At 47.5% G+C, this 10,592-nt stretch overlaps 1 protein-coding gene across 1 annotated transcript in view; it reads right to left on the bottom strand.

The window, feature by feature from the left end:
* Positions 1 to 4,752: 4,752 nt before the first annotated feature.
* The window catches only part of TTC39A (tetratricopeptide repeat domain 39A), a 33,329-nt gene continuing 27,489 nt past the window's right edge, over positions 4,753 to 10,592 (bottom strand). Inside the window, exons 14-18 of the mRNA XM_004371752.2 lie at positions 9,063 to 9,183; positions 8,576 to 8,687; positions 7,878 to 7,992; positions 6,486 to 6,602; positions 4,753 to 5,835 (exon numbers count right to left, since the gene is read on the bottom strand). Of these exons, the coding sequence (XP_004371809.1) occupies positions 5,712 to 5,835; positions 6,486 to 6,602; positions 7,878 to 7,992; positions 8,576 to 8,687; positions 9,063 to 9,183 (589 nt within the window). The 3' untranslated portion in view covers positions 4,753 to 5,711. The remainder of the gene's footprint in view (positions 5,836 to 6,485; positions 6,603 to 7,877; positions 7,993 to 8,575; positions 8,688 to 9,062; positions 9,184 to 10,592) is intronic.

Raw genomic sequence — 10,592 nt, 5'->3', positions numbered from 1 at the left:
ATGCCTCTAATTCTTTGTGTACATGTATGTCTTCCCTACCAGAATAAGCTTCATGAGAGCAGGACAGTAGATGTTCAACAGATGTTAAAAGAAGGGAAGGAAGAAACAGGGAAGAAGTTCTAAGGAATCTGAGCCTCTCTGATGGAAAAGGAGCTGCCATCAAGGAGGTTTGCATTGGAAAACTGAGATCTTATAAAGGAGAATCTTGAGGGTGGCAAAGAGAAGGTCAGAGCTCTTCCTGAGTGGGCAGCTTTCTGATAAGCCTTGTCTATAAACAGTACCATGAACTACACCCACTGTTCTCATCCTCCCCTGTACAGGAGCAGGTCATAGCTCCTGTATATCAGTTTTTGAAAGAAGGAACATATAATGGGTGTATGTTTTTGTCCAGACCCCATCTTCTAATAATAACCCCCAATGAGCATATGACCCAAGATGTGCCAAACAGTACCTCACTTCCTAAAGCAGTGGTTCTCAAACTTTAGTGTGTATCTTGTATACCTGGAGGGCTTGTTAAAACTCAGATTGCTGGGCCTAACCCCCACAGTTTCTAGGTCTAGATGGGGCTTGAGAATTTGCATTTCTTACAAGTTCCCAGGTGATGCTTATGCTGCTAGTCTGGGGACTATGCTTTGAGAACCCCTGGTCTAAGGGATGAACATGGGAGCAAAGCCAAGAGACAGAGAAGCCCTGCCTCTGGATTCATCATCCCTTGGGCCAAATCCATCACTGTCTTCCCACAGTGGATATGTAGGCCAATAAATTTCCCTTCTTAACATGATAGGGAGTGTTGTAGGCTATTAAATAATTTCTTTTTCTTCAGCAACCCTATGAAGCAGCTGACATTAGCTGCATTTTACAGAAGAGTAGACTGATTCTTAAAGAGGTTAGGTAGTTCAACCAAGTTTTGAATCGGGTCTGTGCTTTTATCCATTCTCCCACGTAATTAATACAACTTGAAGTTGGGTATTTTTAGTAGACCCGGCTTCTCTGAATTTGCTTACAATCTCTTTTCCATAGATAATTACAAAAAAGTCAACTCTAGCCCAGGAGTTAGATTTCTCACCCATGGGTCACTTTGACCCATAGATGTGATGAGTTTGGCCAGTTCAGTATTTAAAAAAGTTTTTGAGCACCTTTAGCTTCATGTGCTTCCCAGCTTATCCATGTTCCTATCTCTTATTGTTTTATACCAGACCTCTTCAGGCTTACCATTTGCCCCTCACTCAGTCAAGGCCTGCAGCTCTGCATATGTGTATCTCTGAGTAGCCAACTAGAACTCTACCTACCCAGGGATTAGATCATGCCTTTTCTTTCATCTTCCTTTTATGGTTTTATGAGCAAATACTGTTGCTTAAGGGTTAACTTTTCTCTCTCGGCTTTATCAGAGTTAGACCCTCACCCTACCTCATGATGCCAAGTGGCCAAGGGGAGTCATGCCCAGAGATGTATGGGTCCATGTGTTCCAAGCCAAGGATTTCTAGTGTTGCAGTCATTAGCCAGTCATTAATTAAAGGGGATAATGAATAAAACCACAGACCGAATTAAAAACGTAGTTGAACTACTTCACCTCAATGTAACTCAATTTAAACTGATAATTTTGTGTCTTGGCCAGCAGCTAGCATCCCCACTGCCGTCAAGCTGATTCTGAATCATGGTGATCCCATGTGCTTCAGAGTAGAACTGAACTCCATAGGTTTTCAATGGCTATAGTTTTACAGAAGTAGATTGCCAGGCCTTTCTTCCAAGGTGCTGCTGGGTGGATTCAAACCGCCAACCTTTCAGTTAGTAGTTGAGCACAAACTGGGCCACGTAGGGACCGTAGTTCGTAGAGTAGTTGTGAGGATTAAATACATGTAAAGTGCTTAGAACAGCAACTGGTACAGGGTGACCACTTAATATTAGCTGTTATTCTTTCCCCCAGAGCATACGGTGTCTGGTTTTCTGAAGTGTTTGCTAATGATGTGAAGGAAAAAACCAAAAACAAACCCAAAAATTCAGTCATTTGTGAGGTGTTAGCTGTTATGTCTCTGATTAAACTTGAATGTCAACTTTTAGCAGTCTATGGTGACTTTTAGTAATTGCCTGCCTTCCCAAGGGACTCTATTACATTTTGTCGTTTAACAGTTGAAATTATACAGTAGAAGCAATTAATAGATTGCTTATTTGGAAATGGATTTTTCAAGCCCATAAATGAGGCTTCTTGTTTGTGGGCTTACCCTATAGGGCAGTAGTGAACTTTGTTCCAGACTTCAAAGGAGCTGAGCTCACCCAAGCAGAAAGGCACTTTCCAACCTTGGAAAGCTGCATCTGAAGGTGGGGGTGAGAAGTTCCCATTTACTGCTTGGATTTCGGAATACAGGCACCTCTCATTTATTACTGAATGTGATGGTGCTAGGCATACAAGGAAACACTTGTTGAAAAGACACTCTGTTAAGCTTTAAATTTGAAGGAAACAATGGAGGTGCTCCCCATCATCTTAGAAGAAAAAAACTCGGGAGTAACTCCAGAGAAAAGTATCTTTGGATTTTATTCCCTTGTTGAATGATTTCTAACATTCAGCAACCTGGGGCTTTCTGAAAACCTCCTGGTGCCATTCTTCAGTTGCTGGGACTCTCCCACCTGGACCATAGCCAAGTCTTAGGTTGGAGTTGGCCTTTTAGGGTCCTGGTTAGGTCATGGCTTTTTGCTGTGAATGACGATAGCTGTCTTGGAAACACTCCCACTCTGACTCTGGAGATAAGGAGTAGGGAAGCCTGCCAACACGTGGGGGAGCTGATAGGGACCAGCGCCCTGCTGCAAGCCTCCCTGCGAGTCCCAGGGTCTGTGCCCAGTGAGAGGCAGACGTAGGTTTTCTGTTGCCAAGGGCCTGTTCAGATCATGTTACGCAGTTTCTACTTCCTTAGCAACTGAATTCATCTGTGTGGCACAGGATTTAGACTTTTCCTAAATGAGGATACTTGCTCTCTGGGTATGCTGGGCTACTGTTGAAACCCCTGGTTGAGGAAGCTTATTATTTCTGGTCAAATGGCTTGGGGACACAAGGCTTTGGCAGAAAGGTAGAGACGTGTGTATCTCTTGCCTCATTTTGCAGATGAAAACCCAGAAACAGACTTGAAGAAGTTAGAGAGCAGGAGCCTTAATGTAGTCCAAATTACTCAGTTTTAGAGGGCCCATGACTTTCCCAAGGTCTCTCTGAAAATCAGTGGCAAGGCAGGGACTAGAATTCATGTTTCCTTATTTCTAGGCCAAAACTCCCCACCTGCCTGTCCAGGGCAGATGTGCTAGAAAGGTCTACACTATTGGAGGCACGGTGACAGAAATGACTTGAAGACACAATGAGACGTCTATGGCAAAATTTCCACCTCAGAGGCCCCCAAACAAGGATATGGTGTTGTCAGACACCCAACGGTTTCACCCTCCTTCACGTAAATGTTTCTGATCAACTATCTCAAAAGCTGCAGGTGGGGTAAAGGAGACAAAACCCAGTGATTTGTCTTATCAGCCAGGCTGCAACCAGCGCAGCAGAGGTAAAGGGGCCGTAGGCTAATTAACGAAGCCCTTCAGGAAATAACAACCAATGTTGACGAGGAAACTATCCTGGCATAAAACTGAAAAAATAATAAAAGCAAACGCACCTGAAATGCATGTTGAGATAGTTCTTTTTTTGTAAACTGCAGTGTTTTGCAAGTTATGTTTGGTATCCCGTGACCAGTGCTGCTTTGATATAGCTGTGGGTAGCATTTTAATACGTAGGGAAGCTACAAAAGGCCTACCCTCATTCAGCAGCTCATCTCTAGTCACCCTCTCATCATGTCCTACCCAACAGCCTAGAAACAGGTTGGTCACCCAGCATCCAGGCTTTGAAGGAGAGGTTGCAAAGGGTTTGCACTCTATGGAGAGCATTCTTTTGTCTAATTCTGACAAAATGAAAAAAATAGTTTTCTTGTAGCACTGCTACTCTGAAGGAACTAAGTGCAAAGGAGGATCTTGGATCAGGGTTGTTGTTGTTTTTCTAACGAGAATATGCTTTACCTAAAAACCCATGACATCATTCAGTCTCAGACATAGGAGATTGGTTGACTGTATGTTAATATATTAACCCAGCCCCTGGCAGTTGCTCAAAGTGTTTGCTAAATACAGCAATGCTGGGAGACTGGGAACGTTGCCTGCCGTTTTCCCCTGTAGAGATTGTATTTATGCGTTTGGAGAGTCACATTTTCAGAGATGGATATTGTTACTTTGTTTTCCCGCCAGGGAAAATGGTAAGTTGAAGTGTGCTGTCATTAGATTGTAAATGGTAAAACTCAGTGGTGGTCACTGGACTTGAATTCTCACTTTAACAGACCCAGAGGTTGGGAACTCAGATGCTCTTAGGAGCGGGCAATAAATGCTTAAAGCAGCCTCTGCTCAGCTCCAGCTGATTGTTGTCCAGTGGGAATGTGGGTTCAATGCTGCCATTTTTTTTTTTTTTTTTTTAATAAGAAGAGGCCAGAAACCAGATTCATTTGTGAAATCTCCCCATTTTTAAACGTTGGCAACTTACTCTAAAATTTTTTAAATATTCTGTCTAAATAAAATCATACATGGGCCATATGACTTCTGATTCAGCCTTTCTGCCCTCCCCAAGAATTCAAGCAACACATATTTTTTGAAATAGATGTTGCATGATTTCTTTTAAGTATATAAGTTTTATATTACTTAAATATCTCTTCTCCCTTAACTGAAAAATCTAAAACATATACAACAGGCCAAGAATGACCGTTCTATTTCTGAGAAAAATGCTGTCAGAAAATAACTGTGCCTTGGAGTAAAGTACAGAAGATTAATTTTTATGTTTCATAAATTATTCCCAGTGGTTTCAGGTTGGCATATAATGAGGATGCAGAATGAGAACCTGTGAGCACCTCCCTCCACTTCCTGGCTTTGGCACAGAAAGGGCCAGAAAAGCTTGTCTCCCCTCAGGCCTCAGCATTCTCCACTCCCTACTGGTGGGAGATTGATTTTTCTACAGATGATCTCAAATGAAATTATGTCACTAAAAAGATGTATTTGATTTTTCATTTGGAAAGTTACAAAGGATGTGAAAATGAAGTGTGAGAAGTAAGTAAGGTAGCAGGTGTCTGTGTGCCACCTCTGCCTCTACCCAACCCCCAGACGAGTCAGAGCCTGAGGCACAGGCCCTCCTGGACAGTCCCCAGTGCCTCTGAAAGGAAGGTCCTTCCAGCCTCCCGGAAGCTGAGGCCTTTCTGAAGTTTGAAAAACAAGTTGGCCTTTGGCAACATATAAGAAGATTCCCTCCAGATCAGTATGGGTTAAAACAAAGCTTTACAGGTGGTTGGTGGTGGTTTTTGTTGTTGGGTATTTTTTTTTTTTTTTTAGCCAACTACGATCCCATCAGTGTATTTCTAAGGAAAATGTAAACTGTTCATACATTCTCTTAAACATCACAGTGAAAAAAACAAGTACCCGTATGTGTGTTAGGGCAGGCAGAGGGCTCCACCTGCTCTGTCCTTGGCAAAGGCCCTTGGCCACACGGGGGAAAATGCCAGCTTTGCTTCAGCACGGATACCCATGTTGTGCCATCCCGCTGGAGCACCGGTGGGCCCCAAAGGCAGGGCAGGGCAGGAAGAGAGATCTTTTTGAAATGTTTCTAGGAGCTCTGTCCAGCTGTCTTTGTTCATCTTCCAGCCCAGGAGTGCTGTACAAAGCTACAAGGACACCGATGAGATCATGGCTCTGCTGCCATTTTCTAGGGAAGACTTGGCTTGGAGCATGGCTGCCTGGATTCGAAAGTGTGTCCTTGACTCCATGGAGTAGTTCTTGTAGTTTTGCCTGGAAGACAACAGAGAATCAGACACATGCAGCTGCTCCAGGAAGTCCTTCTTCTTCAGACTGAGCTGTGGGAACTCACTGGTCATAAAGGTTTAAACCCCTGTCCATATCCAAAGAAAGGGCTGGGCCCTGCCCAACAGGAGAATTAGCAGAAAGGGTATGTGGTCCCTCACCCCTGGTAGCATGCCCTCTGGAACCACTCTTAGTCCTGTTGAGTCTTCAAGCTTGAGGAGGTGGTTTGGGGAGATAGGTCCCTGGGCTGGAAAGCAGACCTGCATCTGAACACCAGCCTGGCAGCTTACCTGCGGTGTGACCCTGGACAACTCACTCCCTCCCTCTGGGATTCGAATTCCACGTCAGTAAATTGAGGGAAAAGCCTTGCCACCCCAGACACGCACCCTGCCTCTGGACTGCCACGTGCCTCACATCTGGGCTGCCACATGCCCCACATCTGGGCTGTCAATGCTCCACATCTGGACTGCCACATGTCCCACATCTGGGCTGCCACATGCCCCACATCTGGCCTGCCACACTGGTCTTGCCAGCAACCTCAATCACTGCTGCCTGGGCTTCTCTGTCCCCAGCCAACTGGGTGAAGCTTCTGAGCTCAGGAGGGAGCGGAGGACAGGGCGAGGCTACCTAAGCCTTACTTGGCAGTTTCCAAGAGTTTGATGGCCTCTTCATTTCTGCCTTGTTCCATAAACAGCAGGGCAAGTTCCAGCAGGCCATTTGGGATCAAGTAATGGTCATATTTAATCTTCTTTTCACTGCAGAATAGAGGAGGACATGGCTTACGGGCTCTGCCCTTGAGAAATCCTTCAGGCTCATCCTCCTAACTCGTCCCAGAATGGGAGGACCCACCCAAGTGTTCATGTGGGGTTTTCTGATCTGAATTCCAGCTTGGGAAGGTCCCCACCACCTAGCCCTAGAAAGCCTGGGATCCACGGCAGAGCCTTCCTATCCCCCAACTCCCTGACAGCTATGGCTCAGCTCATGTTCTTAGTCTACCCCCACCTTAGCCCTCCAACCCCCTTTTTCCCTAGATCGAATAGTTTATTAAATTGGGAAGTCTGTCTTTGATTTGACCCACCCTCCACGCTGCCTGGAGACATCGTTTTAAAACCCAAACCTTCCACGCACTCCCCTGCCCAGTGGCCTTCCCGGCTCTCTCTTTTTAATAAGCAAAACATCCAGGACCTTCTCAGGCTGAGCCACTAGGGCTCCTCCTCAGGCTAGCCCTCCTCACTTCATCTTCAATCCTTCCCCTCTGTAACTTTACCCAGACAGGGAAGGACTTAATCACTGTCACCCCAACCTCAGGTCTCTTTCCTGTGTCCAGGCATTCGTACATATACTCCACTTAAAACTCTCCCTTGCCATCTCTGCCTGACAAACTCACCAAATTCACACGTCACCTCTAGGAAGCCTTTCCTGGTCTCTCCTGTCAGGGTTATGTCCCTCCTCAGAACACCCGCTGTCCCTCTGCTTTCCTCTAGCACAGCCCTAATCATACTAGACTGGGTCGCCTGTGGCTATCCCTTTGTAACATTTGAGCTCCCCAAGGGCAAGGCCAGAGCTTTCATGGCACAGTGGTTAAGACCTACAGCCGCTAACCAAAAGATCGGCAGTCTGAATTCACCAGCTGCTCCTTGGAAACCCTATGGGGCAGTTCTACTCTGTCCTGCTGGGTCGCTATGAGTCGGAATCGACATGATGGCGAGGGGTTTGGTTTTGGTTTTTAAGAGCAAGACCAGGGCTGCTGCATTACAAACTCCAAAGGGCACCATTCACATGAAACTCACTGTGGTTGGGCTCCTGTAGTTGGATAACCTGGTGGTCCTAGGAGCTGGGTCTGAATCATCTGTGCCCCGTGTCCAACACAGGCCCTGGCACGACATAGGCACCAGTGCATGCGTGGTGAATGGGGGTAGGCTAGGGTTGGCTCGGTAGTAGGTGTGAAGATGGAGAAGCCCTGAAAATTCTACCAGAGAGCCCCAGGTCCGAAGACCATGTGGAGCAGTTGCAGCCACAGAGACACTTACTTGGCAGAAATGCTCCTGAAATTCTCTTCAGCCTCGTGGACGCGGCCCAGGTATTTCAGACACAGACCTTTCAGCAATTTCACCAAGCACTCATCATCCACTGAGTACTCGTTCTCTGAAAATAGGGGTGTGAGGGAAGAAGACAGGCTTGTCAATTTTTCACTTGTTCATTACTGTAGCAGTTGCTACTCTGTACTGGGCCCAGTGACACAGATAACTAGACATGGTCCCCGTCCTCAAGGAGCTCACATTTGGGAAGGACAGACAGACACTGAGACAATGATGATACAGTGAGCTCAGGACTGGCCAAGGAGAGCTGAGGGGCTATGGGAGCCCAGAGGAGGCCCTGACCCTACCTGGGGACAAGGGACAGCTTCCTGAAGGAGCTGACATTGAAGATGAGGCTAGAAAGTCAAAGGACAGGGTAGAGAAGTGGGGAAGGGCATTTTGGGCAGGGGGAACTTTCAACTGTAAAGAACTGAAGTCAAACCCAGCCTGGCAGGTTCAAGGTAGGTCCAAAAAATCAAAACGAAACCCATTGCTGTCAAGTCGATTACAATTTATAGCGACCCTACAGGACAGAGTAGAACTGCCCCATAGGTTTTCCAAAGAGAAGCTGGTGGATTCAAACCGCCAACCTTTTGGTTAGCATCCAAGTTCTTAACCACTGCATTGCCAGGAAGCCTCAAGGTAGTTACCTGGGCCCTTTTCCAGCATCTCTTCGGCCCGGGTGATAACCTCGAGTATCCCATCCGTGAGTTCTCGCTGCTTCCCAATTACAGCGTAGCCATTCCAGATGTACATCATTTCCTAAAGGCAGGGAACAAAGGAGTCCTAGTATGCCTCCCCACACAGTGGGACACTCTGGGAGAGCAGCTCTTTCTGCCTTGAGGTATCTGAAGCCCACTCGCATCTGTTCCCCCACCCCTACCCCCAGGGGGCAGCAGTTCCTCAGAGGCAGGGGCTGGGTCAGACTCATCTGCACCCCTCTCCCTAGCCCCAGGGCAGGACACAGAAGACTGGCATCACAGGTGCTGAATGAATCTGAAACCCTCTCCAAGCCCCTGAGGCAGAAGTCTTTCTCCCTCACCCCACCTCCCCAGAGCCCACGGCTCTCATCCTGGCTCTCAGCTGATCCCACAATCCTAGCCAGAGGTGCAGGGCCAGTAAAGACGCTCTACCCACCAGAGCAGGGATTGGCAACGATATAGGGTTGGGGCAGAGGTAGCGTCTGGACTTCCGGATGGCAAACTTCTCTGTAGGTAGAGACTTGCCAGCAATCTTGAGCTTCAGGCCTGGCACAGCTCTGTGAAAGAGATGGGGAGGGTGGGAGAGAGGACTGACGGTCCCGACTGCCCGGCCTCTGCTTGGCCCCTCTCTGGGCCTCAGTTTCCCCATCTATATGATGAGAATATTAAACTCTAAAGAACTCACTAGGTCAGAAATAGCCTGTGGCTATGGCCTTACTTTACAGCCCTGTCCCAGGACCTGGCCACTTCCTGTGACTAGGAAAGGGGCGCCTCTACACTAGCTGGCTGAGGTAAGAACGTACCCAAATGCCCCCAAACCTGTTCTGCTTCCAGATTGTCTCTCCTCCACTCCCATGACCCATCTCCCAGGAGGGCCCAGTGGAAGGCTAACCCCATCTAACCCCACAGGGGGACCATCACCCAGAGAAGGGGCAGGACTTGCCCAAGACTGCACAGCTCAAACCTTTAATTAACTCTTGCCATGTAGGCTGTGGCCTCCTCAGCTGTTTCCAAGGGCAAAGAAAATGTGGTACACAGCTAGGCGAGCCTCCTCACCTCGGGCCTCGCCACCTGGCTCCATCACGGCCCTCCAATTTCTACCAGTCACTGGGTGTGCTGGGGCCTCAGGCCTGAGCCCAAGAAACAGCTGGACATGGGTGTGAGTTCCCCCCAGCACCCCTCCTGCTTATTTACTGTGGAACCTCTCTGGGCCTCAGTTTTCTCATCTCTAAAATGGAGATAATGATGCCAACCCTCACAGGTTTCTTGGAAGAGTTATATGAAATGGAGACAGGGAGTTCCTGGCACGCAGCAGGCACTTGGCAAATGATAAACAAGCTATTACTGTGACAGCAGCAGCCCCAGGAAGCCTGGGTTACACCCACTTTCAGGTCTGAGAAGTTGGGGCCACCCCTCACAGTGACTGGAGGAAGGTGGCAGGCCCCTCCCCCAGCCTGCCAAGGCTGAGAACTGTCTCCAGATGGCCCCTGATCAAACAGACCTTCTGGGGAGGCAAAAGTGGCAGCACAGATAAGAATAAAAACAGCCACCATTTAGTGGGCAGCTTAGTAGGCTCCAGACTCTATGCCAGGCTCTTTATATTTTTCATTTCATTCTCAAAACAACCTGCAAGGTCAAAGTTGTTATTCACATTTTATAGATGCTGAAATTGTCCAAGGTGACACAGCTAAGAAGTGGAAGAGGTTGGATTTAATCCTGTTTGTTTGATGTGAACTCTTGGGCTCTCTACTGTGCTTCTCTGAGTTATAAAGTTAACTCAGCAGAATGGCAAGGGCCTTCCCCTTTCTGGACCTCACTGTCCACCTCTGCCCTACTGACCAGATGAAGAGATTCAGCGGGGAGGATGCTGACAAAACCACTTTGTGAAAGAAAACCTGCAAGCAGATTCCAAGGGCTCTAGCAACAGAAGCAGCAGCAGCATGGGGTGGTGATGGGAGGGATGCTG

Source organism: Trichechus manatus, unplaced genomic scaffold, assembly GCF_000243295.1.
Source record: "Trichechus manatus latirostris isolate Lorelei unplaced genomic scaffold, TriManLat1.0 scaffold00015, whole genome shotgun sequence".
In the NCBI taxonomy this organism is placed as follows: Eukaryota; Metazoa; Chordata; class Mammalia; order Sirenia; family Trichechidae; genus Trichechus; species Trichechus manatus.
Note: the sequence above shows the minus strand (reverse complement) of the source record. Positions and strands in the feature narration are given on the sequence as shown.